The following is a 24625-nucleotide window of genomic DNA, read 5'->3' on the forward strand; positions in this document are numbered from 1 at the left end:
TTTGTGATTCATGGAGGTCACAATCTTCATTTTAAGTTTCTGAAATGTGTTTCTCCATATATTCATGAAGGAATTTTAAAGTATTGGCATGCTTTGTGATTTTTTTTTTTATTGTGCTAGGAGTTCGAGTAGTTATCGATCTGTAACGATCGAATTCGAGTTTTGATTTTGAATTCATTTTGGTGTAGAGTTGTGCCAATTGCCACGAAGTATTTTCCAACAGACAAAGGCGATAAAATTTATTGAACGTAAAATAGTTTTGAACATTGTTCAGTAGATTTATATCAGAGTAAAAACTGATCATTTTTGTAATGCAATAATTTTAAGTAAAATCTTATTTTCACATTGAATACTAGGATGAAAATTTATCAGCAAACATGTTGATTTTGGATGTTTTCATTCTCTGGTTGGATTGATATCGTTGAACATAGCAGTTAAAGTAGGATATGCTTTTTTGGTTATAGATGAGGGATGTAATCTCTGCAGCAAGGAAAAAAAAAAAAATTTGCAAACTTCTATCAATCAGAATTAACTTTTCATAAAGAAAAAAAGCTATACAATATCAATTATCATTTAAAAGTATGGAAATTTCCTAGAACTGTTATTTATTCTTTCGTTATTTTCTATTGCAGTTTGTGGCAAATGTAATGGAACGATTGAAAATATCAGATATGAATAGTTTGGAAGGTTTAAAAAAGCAAATATGTTCAAATTGTGGTCGGAAACGAATGTATTTTTGTTACAACTGTAAAATTTATATGCCTAATGTGGAGAAATTAGTTCCTCGACTAGAGGTTCATTTTCTCACTTAACAGTATATTGGTTTAATCATTTTCTAAACAGAAAAATCTAAACAGGCATTAAATAACTAGGACTAATTTAAGCAGAAAACATTCTAGAATAAATTATCATCTTTTCTAATGTTTGTGTTATGATTATGAGGTTGCTTGGCAGAGAAATTGCTGAAAAAATGTTACTTTAAATTGCATTATTACTATCTTAATTTAGCATAATTTAATTATTATTCAATAAATAAGAAATGAAATTTACGTTATAATATGCATTTTTTAGCTACCAGTTCATATTGATATTATCAAACATCCACAGGAAAAGAATAGTAAAAGTACTGCATTGCATTGCCTTCTTCTTGCTCCATCTTCTACTACATTATATGAATCATCCAATGTTCCTGATTATAACTCTCCGAATTACAAACAGGAAAATACGGTATTTCCCCTCATTCTTATTCCTCATCTATGTTTGATCATAATAGTTTTTTGCATTTATTGAAACCACTAGAAACTTCCCATATACTCATTAAATTATACCGCAAAGAAAAAACAAAAAAATTCCTTTCCGATGTAACCGTATAATTTTATCAGGTATTGGTAGTTTATTCCGAAAATGCTTCTTCTGTAGATGATTTTATTAAGAAACGAGGTGCTATCAAACGTTTTGTGTTCCTCGACTCAACATGGTTTCAGGTTTTGCTTTTATGACTTTATTTTTAGCTAATTATCCTTTGTTAGTAGCTCAGATCTCTTTTTTTTTTTTTTTTTTTTTTTTTTTTTTTAAATTAAAGCACTTTATTCCTGAGCTGATATTCTATGAAGTACTATCGAGTGATATTCGTTGAGAAAATTTTATAAAATACTAAACGAATTTTTGTTTCTGTTTGGGCACTACGATGTTTCTTTTCGGTTTTAAAATATATTTGGGATAAATGTTAACACAGTTCATTTTAGATTGGAGGACTAAAGTTATTACCACAGTTACAGCATCTTCCCGTTGTGACATTACGATCTTACAAAACGAAATATTGGCGACCCCAGGTTAAGTTTTAAATATTTTTAGCTTCAGATTGAGCTTCTGACTTTTTTCAAGTTCAGTTTCTTTTTTATTGGATCACTGTAATCATACTTTCATTTTTTTAAAAAAAAATGAGGGTAAATGTCCATGTGTTTTTCCAGATAATGGATTCTTTTAAATGAAAAATTCATATTTAATATTTTTGATCTTCTATGGAGATTTCAGCGAGGTTTATCAGATTATCATCTTGCAACGATTGAAGCAATATATTATGCACTTAGAGAAGCCTTTGAAATTTCATTTGCTACAAAATATGATGGTTGTTTTGATAATCTTTTATTCTGGTTTTTCATTTTCCGTTCAAAAGTTGATAAAAACCTTTTGAAAAGCGAAAGACGAAATACTTCGTAAGTTCCATACAGTTTTATTGTGGAATTAGTAGTTTTGCTGCTATTTTTCGCAGACAAGGAAACCTTTTTTCAAGTCATATTTAGATATTTTATTTGATCATTTTTCTATCTTTTTTTGAATGTATGCTACAGAACCAAACAAAAAACAAAAAACAATAAAGAAATGAAAAAGGTAGTTCTATTGTTGTTATGTATATAAATTTTTATTGTTATATAGCAAAAGGGGATCATATCTAAGCTAACACTAATCTCATTTTGCTATTGTATAAAATTTGAACAGGTAATGTTTTTTGAATTACATTATGCATCATCACATTTTTGCATAAAAATAATTGTTAATTCCAACAATTTGTATTTTCATTGAAATGTGAAAATGGATAATATTTCTAAACAATAAAATCAGAAAATATTTCATTCATTCAACAGTTGTCGTCTCATTAGTATCACCAATATCTTCATCTTCCATTATTCCCTGCATTAACCTACTGAACTGCAATTCTCGATTGTATGTTCGAAGTAAAACATATTCTCGATCACGGAGCATTTTCAAATGTTTTGCTTGCATAACTGCAGACCATGTATACAAATTTTTATTAATTAGATATGCAGCTTGCACTAATAAAAGATAAATTATTATTGTTGTTATCCATAACACAGTGATAGCTCCTTCATTTTTATCTGCATATGTAACACTTTTTGTCGTGAACTGCAACATAATTATTTCATATTACAGGTAGGAAATTTATAAGACAATCAGAATTTGACTTTTTTTAGTTGCTTTTAAAAGAATAGGATTGATTTAGTTTTGAATTCTCTATGGTATAATCATATAATTACACTCAAAGTCTGCTAATGTTTCTCTGTGAAGTTTTTAAAATGCGTAATAAAATAGGAACTGAATTACATAAAAGGACAGCTCACCGCCAGGATGATTTCAGGCAATGTAAAATATTTCCGGTTCTAACATTTTAAAATTATTCTGCTGAAATATTAATATAGAGTAAGTGAAGTGATCAATTTTTGTGAAAAGTTAGAAATGTGATAATTAGCTGTGAAAAGTTGTAAAAAGTAGAAAAAGTTATTTTTAAGTGAGTAATTACAATATTTTCCTTAATATCAGTTATCAGAGTTGAAAGGGAGAGTGAATGTGTGGTTAAATCTTTTTTTTTTTTTTTCATATATTTTAACCATTAAAATGTTTAAAAAGCCTTTTCCTTCCTACAGTTGTGTATTTGATAATTATATTATTTGGTTTTTCTTATTGATTAGCTTATTAATGTATTAATTTTTCCGTCCATCAAGTAATATTATTAATGTTTTCTCTAAGTATTTGCATTGTTTGAGAATTTTTAAATTTAAAAGTTCTTCAGTTTAATATATTACATTTGATCAATTGAAAAGTCAATCGTATTCTATTTCAGTTTTCTGTTAATTTATGCTTTTAAAATTCTTCTTTTACATTTTTTTACATTTTTCATTTTTCTACTTATTATTAGAATTTTTTCTTTTTTTTTTTTTTGTTACATTTCATTTTCCTAATTATTACTTTTTAATTTGTCTCTTTTTTATTTTTCTTTTCTGATGAAATATTCCTGTAGTCAACAATTAATTACACATAATTGTTAATTAATAAGCATCTAGTGTTGTTCTTATTTACTTTATTTCTGAAATATTTTGATCAAATAAAATATTCATAGTTTTTCCAAAAAATTTTTATTCTTTAATTTATGCAACTAATTTCTTCATTAAAACATTTCTAGAAACATTTTTATTTGTTTTTAAAAGATTTGAATTTGCTTAAAATTATTAGTAATTACTAACGAATATCTTTCTCCAAAAACATAAAATAATTGAAATGATTATGATTCCAACAAATATTTTACGAGAAAATAAATTTGCAAAATCTAAGGTAACAAAGTGCTTATTACAGTTTTAAATCTGTTGTGCAAAAAAGGCAGTGCGATCGGGATGAGATTCGAACTCACGCGGGGAAACCCCAATGGATTAGCAGTCCATCGCCTTAACCACTCGGCCACCCGATCCATGGAGTGAGCAGTGACAAGTTCATTGATGTTGAATTTGTTTTAAAAAGAAATTTTCTCAATTTGAGATTAAAAGTTTATAAAAAATTTTTTTTCGAAATGAAGACTTCAAAAATTTAAAAAACTATAAAGGAAAATATTATTGTATGAGATCAGAAATGAACTCACATTCATGCATACAACATCCATTTGTCCTCTATTATGCTATCTTAATGTAAGATCCACAGAAATTACTCATTCCGCTTTTTTCTGGATCCGGATGACCTTTGTGCATTCTTTGTTTAATCTATATGATGTTTTATGCTTTCAACAAAATTTAGCAAGTATTTTTGGAGGATTTTTCAGTTTATGTTCAGGAGATCTTTCGAGAAGATTTTTCCAAATAATTAAATTGAATGTTCATCAATATTCACATCTTTCTCGGGAAGGATTTAAAGTTATTTCAGAAATATTTCTATATTTCGGGAAGAATTCAAAAGATTTTACCAATGGAATTTATTATCTGTGTGAAGAAAGATAAAAATTTATTTTGATTCTTTCTTTAATCTTCCTACATAAATATTTAATTCTTTGTGAATATTTCAGTCAGTTCCTAAATATTTAAATGAAAAATTATCAGTGTAGTACCATTGATATTCTCACTTTCATTATCAGTATAGTACCATTGAAGTAGTATTATCATCTCTTCCATATCGATTCATTGCATTTCACATCTTCCTTGGGTTCAAACTTGGGTAATTAAACAGAAATAATGAAATAATAGATAATAACAGATTGAAGTTTTTGAGTATTTCTGTATAAATTTCAGTTTCCTAATTTAGCAGATGCTAAGCTCAGTAAAAAAAAAAAAAAAAAATTCATTCATCTTTGAATTTAACAGTAATAAAGTAATAAAGTTTGAACTTTTTTTAAGTATTGAGAAAATTGACTTTTAACAAATCGATCATTTATACTATTAACTTGTTAGCATATGAAATTAACTAATGGCTAATTAGTAAAGCTAATTTCTTACGCACTAAATGTTAATGACATATTGCAAATAAAAGATAGAAATGATAAGGATAAATTGATATTTTCGAGTGATAAATTTGATATTTTGAAATGAAATGATAACAACCATATTTTTCAGTGAATTTATCGCATTCATTTCTCTCCACAGTATAAAATAAAAGAATAGATAATGTGGAAAAAAGAGCAAAAAAATCTTTCTTTAAAATTAGATCTGAAATTTTAATTTGTCTTTTAAAAGTGAAAAAAAAAAATGAATAATTTTATTTTCAATACATTCAATAAAATTATTGCATTCATAAATTTATCAATTCATAATCACTTTTCACTTCATTGCTTTCTTCGAGAATTCTAAAAATTTGAAGGATTAAAATTTAAAAATAATTTAACTAATAATTTTTCATTTACAGCAACAATTCGTACATACATTCATATGGATAAAATTTCTAGCTTTTGTTTGACAAAAAATTCTAACAAGAAATCTAACAACGATTTAACTTCAATTATTAGAGTTAAAATATATTAATTGCTTTAATTAATTATAAAGGTCAATCATTGTTCTTTTTTGAAATATGTCGATAAATAAACGAAAAGTTTAAAATGAACATTAAAATTAATAACTTACATGTAGATAAAATACTTGCATAGTGACAGCAGTACATTACTAATTTCAAAATTTTCGACATCTCGTCTTAAATCAAATATCATTTCAATTTCATGCTTTATCGAATAACTTTGAGCTATATATGATTGTTTCTAATAATATTATAGATAAAATTTGGATTTCATTTTAAAGTATTCCAAAATTTTTGATTGTCTATAAAATTTCCAAAAAAAAAAAAGGAAAAAAACGAAAAAGAAACGAAAATTTATTAAGCATATCAACTTGCAATTGAAAATATTTTTCTATATGAAAAATAAAATTCTGCTTTTTTCTTTATGTTCAAAGAAATTTCATTTAATATTCGCAATGATTAAAGATTCCATTGAAGTTTAATTTTTCCTTGTTTATTTATTTATTTTTTGATTTATTAATAATATTTTATCTATTCGATAAAAGAGGAAATTATTTATCCATATTCCAGTTTAAGTTATATTATGATATGAATAAACAAATATTTGTAAAACGACAAATGACATTTTCTGAGTGAAAAATCATAACTTTAATGAATAATAATAATTATTTGGATTTATCAAAAAATTTAACTCAAAAAGGAAATAAATTGTGGTTTTGTTTAATGTGAAACAAATTTTAGGTTATTAAATTAGCAAATTTTTACTTTTACTTATTATTTTTATGAAGATTATTATAAAATATAAAAATTAAAAAGATTAATATGGAATATAAAAATCAAAAAAAAAAAAAAGAAAAAAACAGGAATTTATTATTAATTTTCTCTTTCGCCTACAGAGGAAAGTACAAGCAGAAATCACTCGAAAAATGCAACAATTTTAAATTCTAAATTTTAATGACCTTTTTATAGCTTTAATAAATTTTAAAGCACACATACAACCAACTAATCGATGAATTTTCCAACATATTTGGATTCATTAAACAGCTGAGACTTAATATTCGCTTAATTAATTTCATTTTGAATTTTAATTGCAATTGAATTAATTTAAATCATATAAAGTAAAAAATGACTTTACCAAAGATTCAAGAAGTGACGTATCGGTTTGCGTTGATTTCACTCGTTGCTGTCCACGTGATTCAATTTTTTTGATAATTTGTTTTTTACCTAATTCTGGCATAACCTTATATAAAATGTGATTCCTCAGTGGCATTTTTGATAAGATATTGTCAAAACTTATCAATGGCTCATCCTCTGCAATACAAATTAATCAGATTGTAGTTTAATTAAAAAACGCGGAAATATCTGTGAAGCAAAAATTTTAATTAAAAATTTAAAATTATCAATTCTTGAGCAAAAAAAAAAAATTTTTTTTGAATTACATATATTTGTCACTCCAATCTTATTATGCTCTTTCTTTTGTTTTTATTTTTATTTTTAAAATCTGCCTTGAATAAATAAGCTATTTCAGTCTAATGTAATCATTTATAAGATAGTAATTATAATTTTATTATAAAATCCTTTTCCAATTACCTACGATTCATCAAATTTTATTGAATACAATTATTACAAGCTGAACTGAAAGATTTTCATTATAGTTTAATATTTCAGTAAAATATTGTTAATGATAAAATTTAATAGCTAAAAATGATTCAAAATTGAACTCTATTCACATATAATAATATTTCCAGGAAATATATGAAAATTCAAAATATTTAGTTTCATTTTAAAAAAAAAGCTACTTTTAATGCTAATATTTATCATTTAATAAAGCAAATAAATAATAATTTAAGTAACCTTTTAATAGCTCCTGACTGGTAATATCATTTTTGCTATCATTATTACCATTATCATTATCAATATCATCATTATCAACGTGATATTCGAATTGTTCATCATTGCATTCAAGTTTTTCCAATGCATTTTTATATTCACTGTCGATATTTTTATCCATTCCCTTGCAAATAAAAAAACAAAAAGAAAAATAATTCAGTAAAAAAAAAAAATTAATAATTTAAAAATAATTCAATAATTCAGTAAAAAATTTTATTTCAAAAAAAACCCAAAAATTTTTCTTTTCATAGAATGTATGAAACTTTAATTTTTAATTGGTAAAAAAGTAAAAGTATAAAATGCGAATAAATAAAATAAAATGAGTGATAGTAATTAATTTCCTAACATTTAACTGAATTATTACAAATATGTCTGAAATTAATTGGTTAAAATTTAACAAAAGTACAATGTTAGTACTAACGAATGCAAAATGATTTCTGCTTAAGATAATTAATTACAATAGCTAATGCTTCAATTTGTTGTTGGATGACATTGATGACAGTTGACACTAATGCAAGGCCAATTAGTAAACATATAGCAATATGAGCAATGTAATCTGGTTGACTTGGTAAAATGTCACCAAATCCAATAGTTGTAAATGATATTAATGTGAAATAAAGTGACGTACCTGAAAAGTAACAAAAGTTAAATTACCACTTTAAGCATTTGTTGTACATTTGCAAATTTAGATTAACATAGAATTTTTATAAAATAAATTAACATATTAAAACATAAAAGTTGCACTTCCGTGTTTCTTTTTTTTTCCTTAAACATGCAAAACAATAAATCATTTAATAGAGAAAAAAGAACGAAATGAATTATATTTTAAGTAATTTAAACATTTCAAGAATTTTTAATGTAAAAAAGGATAATGCGAAAAGGCTTTCTTTACCATAAGACCAATCATTTTCGAAAATGAGAAATAAACCAGCGCAAATGAATGCCCAAAGAATTGTTATTATAATTAAACCGCCCACCGGGAAATTGAGCAATTCTTCATTTTCATCCAAAACAGTTTCTGATAATGTCATTTTCTCTTCCTAAAAAATAAAAAAGAGAGAGAGAAAAGCAATTTTTTGCTTATAAACTTTTGATATTGTTAAGTGTTTGATTATTAATTTTAAATGAAATGATAGCTTTTTAAGTTTTCAACCTGTTTAATCACTTTTACAGTTTTATGTAATTAATTTTTAATTAAATAAAACTGTAACAATTTTATTTAACAATTAATTTATTTAACTTTTAATTTTTTTTTTTTTTGTTGTTAATTTATTTAACGATTAATTTGAAGTATATTAAAAAGGAGCAAAATATGAAATGTTTAAGTAGTTTGAATAATAAAATGATCCATTAAAAAATTTCATGCATTTCACGCAATACAATTGATCGTAATATTTTAAAATTTTTTAATCAATGCAAATAAAATAATATATATATATAAAAAACATTTCTCTACTGTCAATAGTATTCAAGTGGAATTTCGAAAATTTTTTAAAAAGTTTGAATTTTGAAAATTTCCTTCTTGATTGTTGAAATTGGAATTTTTTGACATCAGTGCTAATAACAATTATTACAATAAATGATTTTGAAGCATAAAAATTTTTAAATTTTACATGATGTATTCAAAAAAAAAGTCAAACTTCAAAAGTAAATAATAGGCAAAATATTACATTTCAATGTTTATATGATTTCGATAAAATAGGGTAATTAACAATTATTATTGTTTTTCATAATTTATATGAGAATTTCTAAAATAAAAAATGAGAATCCATCCTTACGATATGTTTCTCGAGATCTTTCGAGACAAAACGCGATGATCGAGCTAATGTTTTAGCTACGATAAGCCATAACATTTTGCAAAATCGTGCAAATAAGCCACCTAATGCGATTAGTGATAATAATGTTAGCGGTATACCAACGAATGCGTAAATTAACGTTAACATACGTCCAAGTGTCGTTACCGGATAAATATTTCCGTAACCTAAAATATACTAATTTAAAACTAAAAGTTAAAATAGCAATATTTATAGAACTTCTTAAATGATGCATTTTTCATTCACTAACTATAATAAAATCAGCTGAAGTTATCATTTCACTACTATTAAGCTTGATCATCAATGATAAATTGATTGCAAATTGTACTTTGCACTTCAAATCAAAACTAAATACTTTCTTGCTCAATTAAATATAATTTTTTTTTTAAATTTAAAAACTTTTAATTAAGTAGTTTTTTTTTTAATTAAATAATTTAAATTAAATATTGCTATTACTAATTATAGTTTGACTGAAAAAGTTAAATAATTAATGATCACATTATCAATTGATAATGAAATTTAGCAAATTAAATCATTGCTAATTATTCCTACCAATAGTTGTATAAACAGTAAGTGAATAAAAGATTGATCCCCAGAATGTCCATTTAGCATCTTCCATTGTGGGATATTTCATTCCTAATTTTTTTGCTAATTTCTTCAACATTCGAATTGTTTGATTATATGCTCGCATTGCACTTAATCCTTTTAAATTGTGTATTCGATATGCCACATCCTAAATTAATGCTTTAAATTTTAAAATTGATCATTTCAAATAATTTAATTTCAAATAATTAAAAGTATAGTTCTAAATATCAAAATTATCAAAAAAAACTTGATGTAATTATTAAGAGGGGGTGCACTAATTATGATTGCATACATAAATCAAAATAATAACAATAATAAAAATAATATTAGTAATAATAATGATGATAATAGTAATAACAATAATAATAATAATAATGATAATAATAATAGTAGTAGTAATAATAATAAATGTAATTAATCATTTGAAATAATTTAAACATGTATACTTCTATCCATCAAAATTATCAAAAAACTAAATTTATATATATTAAAATTACTTCATATATTTCGCGCTGTTCACGTTGATGTAATTCAATGTCTTGACGTTCATTTGGCCCTTCCACGTACATAAACATAAATGCGCCAATTAACGTATACGCTATCAATATTCCAAGTGGTATCAGTGGACGAAGACCAATCGTTATAAATGCGTGAACATTTTGAATTGTTTTTGCTATTGGCATTTTTTATGCTTAAATTTAGTTAACAAAAAAAAAAAGAAGATGTAATAAAACAAATTCATTTATATTTTTGTAAACTTTTTGATATTATTTATTTTATTTTAAATATTGTTCGTCACGTTTACACGCACGCACATTACGGTATATTCCAAATGAATTAATTAAAATCAATTTCTATTTCTATGTTAAAAATTTGCTAGAAAAAAAAAAAAGGGAAATTTCAAAGTTATAAATAGATTAAATATATAAGACAAAGCGGAAAGAATTGCTAAATATTTTGAAATTGCAATTGATATTTAGAGTTCATTACACGTAAGTATCAACATAAAAGATAAATTTATGAATTTTTCATAAATTTAATAAATGATAAAAAAAGTGAGCAAAATGAGAGAAATGGAAAATAAGCGAGCGAATTGTTCAAAATTATTAGAAAAATGTTAAAACATTTTCTTCTCTTGACACAGCACAATTAAAAAAAAGAAAATTGAACATAACGGAAATATCAAAAATAATTTCAAATTTTAGCATATCAATGATTTTTTTTCTTTTGAAGCAAATTTTAAATGTAAAAATTTTGCCTACAAATTGATAAAATTAAAAAAGAACGTTTAATTTAAACTAATATAGTCAATTATTTCAAATTAAAGAAAAAAAAATTCAAATGACAAGAAAACAAAATAAAGCGAACCTGAAACGGAAAAAAAACGGAATAAATAGTAAAATGAAAAGTTTGAGAAAAACAGAAAAAAAAAAGAAAAAAAAAGAAGAAAACGAATCGTAGTTTTTAATGAAAAACAGAAAGTGCTAATTGCTAATTCGAAACCTTCTCATATGCTTTCATCAGTTTTACTTTTCGAGAACGAATTGGATGGATTTTGCTGATTGCTCAGGCGGAAAGGTCAAAGTAAGATGTCAGATAATATATCATCGTGGATATATTCAATTGCTAGATGCATGCAATAATTACTGCTTTGTAATTTATCGCAAAAAAAAGAAAGAAAAGTAAAATTTGAAATTTTATCATTTTTATTTTACATTTGCAAAAGTTTTTAGTCACAAATAATTAACAAATAGTTATTGCTTATTTGTAATGAAAATTACAAAACGAAAAAAAAAACTGAATTTTGAAAATTTGTCGTTTTTTTTTTGAGTTGCAGTTTATATTGCAGTGCTTTGTTAATTAAAAGCATTTGCAGACAATTACTGTTTTAATAATTTGCTGAAAAAATACAAAAGTAAAATTAAAGTTTTTCATCCTGAAATTAAAATATTGATTGAAATATCGCTGATATTATTATCGTACTAATTTATCTTATGCAAATGTATTATGCTTTGCATTTGTTAATATTTGTGATATATCGAGAATTCAGATAATATTTGCTTGTAGTGATAACGATCAGTGAATATTAGTTGTAATTAATTAATAATTTTAGCACTTATCTTAATTGAATACAAAAATGTTAATAACAATGATATGATAGTGATAACAAATATGCAATAAATGATAATTATTAAGAACAATGATAGTAGTTCAAAAATAAGCACTGATGACAAGTAAGATAGTGATAATAATTATATATAAAAATAATGATTATGAAAACCGCTGCAGCATTCAGTAATAGTAATAATACTATTAATGACAAAAGATTGATAATAATAGTCTAATGATAATAATAATAATAATAATAATAATGTAATGTTTCAGGATCATAAGTAAATTCTCATAATCGAAGAATGATAAATCATAAGAGAAATGGCAGCAGTCATCATAACCAAAAAAAATTTGAATAAAAATTAACTGAATTAACCAAAACAATCAGTTAATTATATAATTAATAAAATAATTATATAATTAATTGTTAAGTAAACTTAAAGAGAAATGTAAACAATTTAAAGTAATATTTTAACAGCTGTTAATTAACCGATAATATTTTTTGAATTGAACGTACAAAAACGTTTCTAATATGCTTTCGCTTTTTTTTTTTTTTAAATGATAAGAAGTTGTCATTTCTTTCATTTTTTTTCTCCTTTACACTCTTCGTTTTTTCTCTTTTTTCATTTTTGTTTTGTCTTGTAAAAAATAAAATTTAAATGAAGTGATTAATCATTTATTAGATGTTAATTTGATATCATTTATAATGATTCAATCATCTATGATAATTTATAATGATCTTAATTAATTTATTGATTTTTATAATAATTGTCATTTAACAAACAATTTTAAATGTAGCAAGTTGAAGGCAATAATTTTTTAAAAATTTTCCTAAATAAGACCACATGAAAATATGAATTTAAGTGCATATTTCTTGTTTAACTTTAAAATATATCATAAAATGCATATATCATAAAAAAATCATAAAAAATGCATTTTTTTTCAATTGTAAATTTTAATTTAAAGCAATTATTTATTGCCAATTTTTAAGTTATCATAATTTTTAACATAATATTTTAATTTGAATTATCACTTATATCTGTTATTTGAGAACTACTCGTTTCTTGAGATTCTGAAGATTCTATTTCATACGTCCAATTTTGCGTAGTTTCTGAATTTGTATTCGTATTGCAAAGCAATTCAGTTGGATCAGGCTTTTCAGTAGTACAACACGTAAAGCGCTACGTGAAACTGAATTTGTAGTCGTATTTTTTGAAATTTCTGAAATTCGTACTATTTTAGTTCGAGTTTTAAAGTTGTACTAAATATCACATCGAATGAAAAATATGCTTTCAAGCTACTTTTAGCGATGGTAGTGTTTTGTTAACGTCATATGGAACATTTGCTAAAAATCGAAAATACTTGATTGACAAAGTCTGGCATTATATAATACTTGATGAGGGGCATGAAATTAGAAACCCGGATGCGCAGGTAGTAGTTGTCTCTACTTTTTTTATACGAGTTTTTATCTTAATTTGTGTAAAATGCTTCATAAAAGTTCATGAGAAGGAATCTTGATATTCGTTTCGCCCATCTGTTGATTTCTACATTTTTTTAAATATGAATGCGATGATAACTCAAATTCTTTATGTGATAGGAGGAGATTATTAATCTAGGAGAACAAGTTATCATGATACGCATTTCTTAAAGCATATAGAAAGTATAGCAAAAGACGCTCAGGAGTGCAATGTAATAAACAACTTAATTCCCAACTAATTTTTTATTGCTTCGGATTCTTTTTGCAGGTAAAGTTATATATTTTGAAGTAAGATGTCTCTAAGATCATTATTTAATATTTTCTCTACACTTAAAATCACAAGTCTTAATTTTAAGATTACTCCTACCGTGAAAGAAATACATACTCCTCACAAGTTGATTCTAAGCCGTTCACTGTTGCAAAATTCTCTTCGAGAGTTATGGTATGTGTTTAAGCTATTTTCAGTTCAGTTTAGGGTCACAGTGCATTCAGATATGTATAGAATATATTTTTGTCGACTAAACTTGAAGTATGATTATGAAAAAGGTGTGTTAACTAATCTCTAAACTCTTTTATCACTGTGTTATATAATGTTGATGTTGAGCTAACAATAAGAACGGAATATCATTTATAGGTCATTGATCAATTTTGTTTATCCCGGTCGCCTCGGTGCTTTGAAATCATTCATGGATAAATTTTCAATTCCAATTACTCCAATCGCTACTGCGGTTCAAGTGCGTACCGCTTATAAATGTGCGTGCATTTTGAGGTTCTTACTTCTTAATAAAGATATTCCAGAGATTTGGTATTGAAAGATTTTATTGAGGAAATTTATGTTAAGAAATGTATCGGTACACTAAGTAGAAATTTTATGGTAGTGATTGTCTCATCATAACTTTTAAAAAGAAAGGTAACAGTCGACCTTCTCACGTATTAGTCTCTTTCTGTAAAGATTATGTATTACTGCCGCTTAGTGATTCACTGCTAAAAAAAAGTTAAGTAGCCTTGTTCACATTCTTATTCTATTTTAAACTTTTCCATATCCGTTTGAATCATGGTATTTTCAAAATTTTTGATAAATTTTATGTATTTTTTACAATTTAGCATTTCAGGGATGCGATCAATCTTAAGACGCTTGAAAAAGGATGTTGAAATGTCTATTCATTTAGCACACGAAAACAGAACAGGTTGATTTTTACTGGTGCGTTTTTATTTATTTCATTTAATTTCAGACCCCTTTTATTAATTTAAAACAATGTAATAGTCTTTGAGTTATTTACTGCTTTTCTTCCTTAAGGTGTTTTTTTTTTTTTGTAATATTACACCATGTCAACGTAAACTTTGTGAAGAATATTTATCATCTCGTGAGTGTGACCATGTTTTATCCGGTAAAATGGATGCATTCGTTGGTTTAATCACATTACGCAAATTGTGTGTGTAATCATCCAGATCTTGTAACTGGTGGACCAAACAAATTTAGTATGCATTTTGTTTTGATAATCAAATTTAAACATTTTGCAAAATTGCATAGGAGTTATTGTTTGCTTCTCACTGTTATCAATAATATAGTTGAATATCGCTATATATGTCTTATTTTTTGTTGTTTAGGGGAGAAGAGCAGGGAGAAAGAGGGAGAAGAGAGAGATAGAGAAGACAGGAGAGAGAAGAGAAGAGAAGAGGGGACAAAGGAGGGGAGGGGAGAAAGAGGAGAGGAGGGAAAGAGAGAGAGGAAAGATAGAAACGGGGGAGGTAGGAGAGAAAGGAGGGGAGGAAGAAGAGGGAGAGAGAACAGGAGGGAGATAGAATATCGCAATAGTTACATTGAAAAGATTTAAGCATTTCATCGTTTTTGTTTTTAAAAAAAAAAAGAAAACCATGTCATTTCATTCTGTTCAATTCTAAAATTGAAGTAAATGTAAAATAAAATTATGTGTCAAAACTGGCATTAAACTTTTTGCTTTTAGCATCAAATTTTCTGTTTTAATATTAAGTTTGTATTTTTTAATAAAGAAAAAAAATTTTTTTTTCTTTCATTTATTTTATTTTCAAAAAGTAAGATTAAAATAAAAATCAATTAAAAATGATATCGGTTTTTCTTTTTTTTTTTATTAATTTTGTTGTTTGTTTTCACTTAGATAACAAATAGCTTTTGTCTTTTCTTGCAATAATTTAATTATTAAATTTATTTATTGTCAGTTTAGAAAATGTTTAAATTAATTAAGCATTATTTAAGTTAATTTCTTGTACCTTTTCCAATCTAATCATTTTATTATTTTCTTTTTTTTATTTTAAAATTAAACAAGAAATATGCATTTAAATTCATATATTTAAATGTTTTTCACAAAACAAAACAAAAATGAAAAAAATCATTTCTAATCACTTCGTGTCAGTTTTTTCACGTGCCTGTCGTTTCTTACGTAATTCTTTGCGACTTCCTGGTGGTTCAGTTCGTAATAGGATTTGCTCAAATTTAGGTCGTCGTTTCGAACTTGATTCCGATTCTTGACTGCTACTTGTTCGAATTTCAGCTGATTCTAGTGTTGGAGAGCTTTTGATAGCGCCTGATCCTTCCTGTTCACCCCTACCGCCACCAGTAGCACCATCGCCAATAGCACCACCACCGATAGCACAACCACCGATAGCACCAGCAGTACCATCGCTAGCAGCAGCAGTAGTAATAGGAACATTTGAGTAGATGAGTACCGGATCATTATGTGCTGTAATTACCGTACAAATCGAATCACGAGAGCTTTTTGGTGGTAATATTGAGGGAGCAGTGCTACTTTGGAGTGGAATCATTTCACCTGTTACATGTCCACTTTTAGACATGCTTTGATTGTTGAGCTAAAATTTCAGCCCAAAGTTCTCGTCTACTATCACTAGTTTTTTCCTAGGTTGGGTAAATTACGTAAGATTGTTTTAAAAACTGTTAACAACTACCAGATCCTATTGGAAGCTGTTGAGCTGGACGCCAATTTTTGTTAACTGATACGGATGTTTCATTACTAATACTTCTGGTTGTTGCAGATGATACCGAATCAAAAGGTGGAATGATATATGATCCAAGAGGTGATGGTGCTAATCCTAATGTTCCTCTTAATGGAGTTGGTGTAACTGCATTTTCTGCACCAGACACCGTATAGATGGGCGATGATAATGGTTGATTGCGATTTTCTGGTGACGTCAAACCATCCTATAATTTTTAAATTTTAGGTAGCTATTTTATTCTAAATTTTTAATATTTAATTTTAATCATATACTTATAAAATTGATTTTTTTTTTTTTTTTGTTTGTTTCGCAAACATTTGCAATGTACAAATTTAAATGATTGCAAATTTTTCTTTTCATATTATGAAATTGACATATTTGTTAAAAAATTCAAAAAATAAAACAAGTGAAAACCATAAATTTGGCATAAACTGCATCCATTAAAAACAGTTGCACAATTGGTCCCAAATCTGGCACCTCCAATGATTTCTTCATTATTTCTTGACGCTAGAAAAATTTTAAAAAAACAATTTTTTTTTTTTCGAATTTATAAAAATTTAATTTGAATAATTTATCTGCCATTTCTTTAATAATCCTTATAATCCCAAGTTTTTTTTTTAAAAAAAAAAAAAAAAATTAAATGAAGCAAATAGGAAGGAAATAAATAGCAAACATTATCAGCCACATGAATAATTTCCTTGAAATTAACATTATCCAAAAGAGCTGACGCATAACAAATATGTTCAGGATTATTTTGAAGCCAAAATATGATCGCTTCATAAATTTCTAATACCCATTGAGGTCCTTGTAATACTGGTGAAGAAATAAGTGCGTAAAGCAATTCGAATGATAACTAAAAAAAAAGGAAAGGAAAAGGAGAGAGAGAGAGAGAGAGAGAGAGAGAGAGAGAGAGAGAGAAGAAGAAGAATATTAATTCTTTTAAATTTGAGCAACTTTTCCATTTTTTTTTTCTTTAATTAAATGTAAAAAAAAAAATTTTTACATTTAGTTAATTGCTTTGAAATAATAATGAAAACAAACAAAAACAAAACAAAAAAATATAGAAAAGAAATTATTTCTTTTCTTTTTTTTTTTACTTCTGAAAATTTTGGGCTTGCCAGAATATCATGAAATTTTATTGCTGCACCATCAACAACCATATTACGATATTGTGATTGTCTAAATGTAAGATAAAAATTAATGATAAAAAAAAAATTACGATAAAATAATTTTTTTTTTGAGAATAATATTATTGTCTCATTCAAGATTATAACAAAATTTCGTGCAGCAATTAGACTTGTTCTTTTTCTATTAAAAGATGACAAAATCTGCTAGAAGCTTTGAAGCTATAAACAGGTAAACATTGATATATACACCTGATTATATGATTTAAAATGAAAAAATTAATTAAACAAACGGAGGTAAACAAGCAATAGCAGAGTAAAGTAATGAAATTGGTGGTGATGTATTTTCTAATATGCGTTCAGTCATTTCTTCACAAATTAATGATACCAATGAAGTCACCTGAAAACTTTTTTACTGCAAACACAATCATATCTACTGATCATAACTATAATTTTATTGGATAGAAAGATTTGCTTGTCATTTATTTTAATTATTAAAAAGATTATTTGCCTCTATTGAATCACTATAATTTTTTTTCTATATCATTTAAAAATTTTTTGTTAAGGTATATTTTCAGAATTCAGTCATTTTGTTCCATCTGTATTGGTTTTATCTTGATTACCTATTAGCTTATCAATTCTTCGTTTCGCCTATTTTTGATACATTTGACTTTGTCAACTGTTTCTTTCTTGATTTCATCTTTTTTTTTTTCTTTTTTTAAAAAAAGCATTATTTTAATTCCTAAATTCTTTATTATTAAGTTAACTTTAATATACTTACTTGAAGATCATTAGCTGCTATTAGAACATTCTCTAATTCACTTTCTAAAAATTTGATTTGTCCACTTTGAATGAAAGCTACCACATTATAGAGACCGGCATTCGTAATATTTGGCATACCATTTAAATGAACTGTGATTTCTTTACCCGATGAAAGTGTTTCCTGTGTTGCCTAAATATAATCTTTCTAGGATAGTTACCCATTTAAAGTTATTTAACTTTCATTAGTTTAATTATATATATATATATTTTAAAAAAGGAAATGACCAAATATTTAAATAATTACAAATTTTGTACAACAAATATTAATTAATTCAATTAAAATTTACTTGTGCTGAAATAAGTTTGCGAAAGATATTCGAGAATGCAGTAAGTAAACATGCAGGTGCATTACATGAATATCCATTTTCAAGCACAATTTTTACTCGATTTTTAATACCAATATTTGCTGACCACTTTAAATATACTTTAGCTTCTAATCTATCAGCACGCAATTCATGCTTAAATGAAAACCAAAATAAAAAAAAAATGGTTAAATATAGTCAAGAAAAACTTTGAAAATATTTAATTTCAAATAAATCATTAAAATATTTTTTAGCAAAATTTATTCTTTTACGTTTAAACCTTTTTTTTTTTTCATCAATTTCTTTTTTTTTTAAATCATAATAATACATTGAAATTTCTCAATAATTTAATGCAGGTATAAAAATGTTCTCAAATAATCTCAATATGTTTTTCCTTTCACATTTTTCTGTTTTTTTTTATGCATAAATATAAATATGCTTTTTTAGCAATTAATTATGGTTAATTAAATTAATTGGAACCTTCAAATACTGTTTGCGAATATCTCCTGGTACAACCCATACAGCATCCAACGCAAGTCGCTGTTGTAATTGCGGGACTCCTTCTTGCGATCTGCCGTACCACATCTGATAGAAGCATGCAAATGATGCGTTGCAATAATTTGAATCAAATAAATTAGTTTTTTTTCTTAGTAAATAAATTTGCATATGAATGTTGCAAATTTTATAATTTTTTGAAATTTGCATATGAATGTTGCAAAAAATTCATTTTTGTTTTTTAAATCAACCAATAATGTATTTTTCAATATAATTTGAGTAATTGATAGTCTAAAAAATTATTTCAAGCACTGACTGATATTATTTTAGAAATTAGCAAAAAAAATAATACAATTTGAATAATTGATAGTTTTAAAAATTACTTCAATTTGCTTATTTACTTATCATTTTTGCTAATTTTAAAACAATATCAATTAATGCTTGAAATAATTTTCAAAACTATCAATTATTCAAATTGTATTATTTAAATCAATCAATAATGTATTTTTCAATATAATTTGAGTAATTGATAGTTTAAAAAATTACTTCAAGCATTAACTAATATTATTTTAAAATTAACAAAAAAAAAAAAAATAATGTTAACTGATATTACTTTAAAATTAAATTCAAAATGATTTTAAACAAAAAGTATTATGAATATTTTCATATGTTTAACAATTTACAATCAGTTAATGTTTAATGTAATTAAATTTGTTTATTAAATATAATTATATTGCTCTTTTTACATGAATTATTAATAGCAAAATTTGATTTGCTATTAATTCTAATAATTTATCAATCAATCATTAAAATATTGTTGTAATGAGCTTAATATTATATGTCTAATAATCAATTATTTAAGAATCAATATCTTTTATTATTTACAATTTTTAAATAATAATACAATTGTTTGTAAACAATTGTTTAAAAATTTACCAGAAGTAATTTTACCAGATAATATGATCATATCACCGTTTACGTGTATTCCATTCTTTCTTTAGCATATTCACTGATAAACTGTTAATAAATGAAGTTTTTGACTCCTACAAAAGCAATCTAATAAGAGTAAAAAATGCATGAAATTGTCTTAAAAGATAATCATAAAGACACTGTACGAAATATTTCTAATTTCTTTAAATAAAAGCTTCAAACTTTAAATAAAAATTTTTTTTAAAGAAAAAGGCATTGTCCTAAAATTATTGCAAACGATGAGTCATTTCATTGAAATTTTTGCTTTGCAATCTTTTTTTCGCAATCTAAGTTAATTTTAAGTAGTAATTTTGCAATTAAACCAATAATTTAGGATACATCTCGATGAATAAAACCTATGGTTAGCAATTTTGTTTACTAAAGCAAATGTCTATTAAAGATGTTTTGCATTTAATGATTTTGATGGATTAAATGGAATTAAAAAGAACGGCAATTAAATAACTATAATTTTTGTTTCGTTGAAATTAGTTTTGTTTGGGAAAAAAAGTTATACACCTATATTAATGTATATATAAGAGAGTATATTTATTATAGTATTTTGTATAAATAAATGTGTATGTCACTTTTTTTTTGATTTATACTTGTACACGTCTATATTTCGATTTAATTCGTGTACTATGGTTGATAGAGACGATATTATACGCTTCATTGTTAGCCTGATGATATATTTATTGGTTTTTTGCCCTTGAGGATTTTATGCGAAACTGACAAATACTATTGCTACTACTACTACTACTAATAATAATAATAATAATAATAATAATAATAATATAGAAACTGATTCATTTGAAAAGAGACTCGAGATGAAAAAACATACATATGCGATTAAAACATTATGAAGTATTATACAAAACTATCAAAACCGATTAGAAAAGGAAATGAAACAAACAATATTCTATGTCTTCTCAAAAATTACTGCCTTTACTAGGACTAGGAACCGGATCATCTTCTTTAAAATCAATGAAATTGAACGTTTTTCTTAGCATTTTCAATTGCGCTATTTTCAAAACAAAAAGATAATAATGCCTTATGGATGAAATTGTTTTATACCAAGCCTTCAGCGGTAACACAAGACAAATCATAGTATTCTAGCGAAACCAAGAAAAATTTAGCAAACCACGCCGAAACCCTGGGTTCATAATTGGTTTGCTAAAATTGTGATGTATTGGTGGATGACAATGTTTGCTATTTGCGTTACGAAACCATGATTATTGCGAAAATTAGCATCTCCATATGCCAAACATTTTCATATACGCTATCAATATAAATAGAGTTTGGGACTAAATTAAAATGAGGAAATAAAGTGGTTAGAAATTCATTTTTGACATTGGAAATTAGTCATAATTACCAATTAGCAGTAAATCGCCGTGAAAATTATTCATTTTGTATCAATTTTTATTACTTGAACAAGGGAAGAAACAAAAAATTTTGGCTTATTGAATTACTTGATTCACCGGTTAGTTTCCCTAATACTTCAATTTTTTTTTTTTTTATTTTTTATCAAGAAAAAGTAAAAGTGAATTTTTTTTTTTTAATTTTTAAAAATAATCAATTAATTGTTTCTTGCTCGATATTATTCATAAATCTTTTTTTTTCCGATAAAAAAATAAAAGAAATTTTTTTTTTTTTTTTTTTTTGCATTAAATCTTTGTATGAATTATGTAATAATAAGACTATGAGTCATTCTTTAGTTGATTTAAAAAATAAAAATATAAAAAATATTAGAAATGTTAGAAATTTCAATTGTAAAACGAAACTTTACCAAAGTATTATTCAATTTAATTAATTTCTGCAATGAAAGTTTGCTTTAAAGTAAACTTTTAAAGTTTAAAGTTAACATAAAATGTCAAAAAAAGTCAATAAAATGTCAGCAGATCAAGTGTAATGCAAATAAAAGTAATCAATTAAGTTCAATAAATGTTCATTTTTAAATGAATTGTATTTTTCCAGCATTTGCAGATTTTAATTGAAACAGAATTAATAAAAATTAAATCGTTTTTAATATTTATTTTATTAAAACTTTTAAAACCTGTCGAAATTTCTTAAGTAAACCTATCTAGAATTGTGACTGAAATTAATTTTAATACTAAAAAAATATTTGAAATCAATTATAATTGCAGATTTCATTAATTTCTGCAATGAAAATTTGCTCAAAAGTTAACTTTTAAAGTTTAAAGTTAATATAAATTTCAAAAATAGTAAATAAAATGTCAGCAGATCAACTAAGATGTAAATGAATGTAATCAATTAAGTTCAAAAAACATTCATTTTTAAATGAATTATATTTTTCTAGCATTGGCAGAATTCAATTAAAACAAGATTTAGAAAAACTTTTTTAAATTTTCAATGTAAAAATTAATTGAGTTTGCAATTACAAATGATTTCAATCAGCTCATATTTTGTTAAGGATTATTAAGATTTTATGCAAAAAAAAAAAGTTTTAGAAATTGACTTCAAAGCAAATTTTCAATGTAAAAATTAATTGAGTTTGCAATTACAAATGACTTCAATTATCATTTAAAAATGAACATTTATTGAACTTAATTGATTACTTTTATTTGCATTACACTTGATCTGCTGACATTTTATTGACTTTTTTTGACATTTTATGTTAACTTTAAACTTTAAAAGTTTACTTTGAAGCAAACTTTCATTGCAGAAATTAATTAAATTGAATAATACTTTGGTTTACAATTGAAATTTCTAACATTTCTAATATTTTTTATATTTTTATTTTTTAAATCAACTAAAGAATGACTCATAGTCTTATTATTACATAATTCATTCAAAGATTTAATGCAAAAAAAAAAAAAAAAAAAAAATTTCTTTTATTTTTAATCGGAAAAAAAAAAGATTTATGAATAATACAGAGCAAGAAACAATTAATTGATTATTTTTAAAAATTAAAAAAAAAAAAAAATCACTTTTACTTTTTCTTGATAAAAAATAAAAAAAAAAAAATTGAAGTATTAGGGAAACTAACCGGTGAATCAAGTAATTCATAAAGCCATTGAATTGTTTCAATATGAGCTATGATACCATTCATATTATCCACGTACAACATCACTTGACCTAATGCTACAATTAAACGCACGTGTACGTTTGACATTGAAATAATATTAAAGCAACTTAAAATTCAAAGATCAAATTTATTCATCTTTTTCACACTCGCCCAGATTCTCTTCAATTTATTCTATTCTATTAAATCCAAAATATTTTTGACATTTTATGCTAACTTTAAACTTTAAATGTTAACTTTAAAGCAAACTTTCATTGCAGAAATTAATTAAATCTGCAAGTATAATTGATTTCAATTATTTTTAAAATATAAAAATTAATTTTAGCCACAATTCTAGATAGGGTTACTTAAGAAATTTCGACAGTTTTTAAAAGTTTTAATAAATTAAATATTAAAAACGTTTTAATTTCTAATAATAATAATAATAATAATAATAATAATAATAATAATAATAATAATAATGATAATAATATTGATAATTAATAATAATAATAATGATAGCAGCAATAACAATAATAATAATAACAATAATAATAATATAGAAACTGATTCATTTGAAAAGAGACTCGAGATGAAAAAACATACATATGCGATTAAAACATTATGAAGTATTATACAAAACTATCAAAACCGATTAGAAAAGGAAATGAAACAAACAATATTCTATGTCTTCTCAAAAATTACTGCCTTTACTAGGACTAGGAACCGGATCATCTTCTTTAAAATCAATGAAATTGAACGTTTTTCTTAGCATTTTCAATTGCGCTATTTTCAAAACAAAAAGATAATAATGCCTTATGGATGAAATTGTTTTATACCAAGCCTTCAGCGGTAACACAAGACAAATCATAGTATTCTAGCGAAACCAAGAAAAATTTAGCAAACCACGCCGAAACCCTGGGTTCATAATTGGTTTGCTAAAATTGTGATGTATTGGTGGATGACAATGTTTGCTATTTGCGTTACGAAACCATGATTATTGCGAAAATTAGCATCTCCATATGCCAAACATTTTCATATACGCTATCAATATAAATAGAGTTTGGGACTAAATTAAAATGAGGAAATAAAGTGGTTAGAAATTCATTTTTGACATTGGAAATTAGTCATAATTACCAATTAGCAGTAAATCGCCGTGAAAATTATTCATTTTGTATCAATTTTTATTACTTGAACAAGGGAAGAAACAAAAAATTTTGGCTTATTGAATTACTTGATTCACC

At 25.0% G+C, this 24625-nt stretch overlaps 3 protein-coding genes and 1 non-coding gene across 4 annotated transcripts; 1 reads left to right on the forward strand and 3 right to left on the reverse strand.

The window, feature by feature from the left end:
* Positions 1-647: 647 nt before the first annotated feature.
* Positions 648-2220, forward strand: Bm6749 (Uncharacterized protein; the record flags this gene model as incomplete). Its single annotated transcript, XM_043075766.1, has 5 exons — positions 648-794; positions 1072-1227; positions 1383-1484; positions 1746-1832; positions 2035-2220. The coding sequence occupies 5 exons, from the start codon at positions 648-650 to the stop codon at positions 2218-2220; spliced, it is 678 nt and encodes a 225-aa protein (XP_042931700.1).
* A 1959-nt stretch (positions 2221-4179) lies between these two features.
* On the reverse strand, positions 4180-4261 carry Bm14552. The gene has a single exon. It is a non-coding gene; the product is annotated as a tRNA-Ser (tRNA).
* A 1304-nt stretch (positions 4262-5565) lies between these two features.
* Bma-twk-18 (Uncharacterized protein) lies at positions 5566-10756 on the reverse strand (the record flags this gene model as incomplete). The annotated part of the gene is made up of 9 exons (XM_043075767.1): positions 5566-5620; positions 5895-6025; positions 6920-7095; positions 7639-7798; positions 8133-8302; positions 8567-8714; positions 9453-9655; positions 10041-10221; positions 10571-10756. The coding sequence occupies 9 exons, from the start codon at positions 10754-10756 to the stop codon at positions 5566-5568; spliced, it is 1410 nt and encodes a 469-aa protein (XP_042931701.1).
* Positions 10757-16038: 5282 nt separating this feature from the next.
* Bm18062 (Uncharacterized protein) lies at positions 16039-19483 on the reverse strand (the record flags this gene model as incomplete). The annotated part of the gene is made up of 9 exons (XM_043075768.1): positions 16039-16379; positions 16603-16855; positions 17065-17157; positions 17324-17503; positions 17748-17829; positions 18068-18174; positions 18556-18726; positions 18884-19054; positions 19379-19483. 9 exons carry the CDS (start codon positions 19481-19483, stop codon positions 16039-16041), a joined length of 1503 nt encoding a protein of 500 aa, XP_042931702.1.
* Positions 19484-24625: the final 5142 nt, after the last annotated feature.

Source organism: Brugia malayi, assembly GCF_000002995.4.
Source record: "Brugia malayi strain FR3 genome assembly, contig: Bm_v4_ChrX_scaffold_001, whole genome shotgun sequence".
Classification (NCBI taxonomy): domain Eukaryota; kingdom Metazoa; phylum Nematoda; class Chromadorea; order Rhabditida; family Onchocercidae; genus Brugia; species Brugia malayi.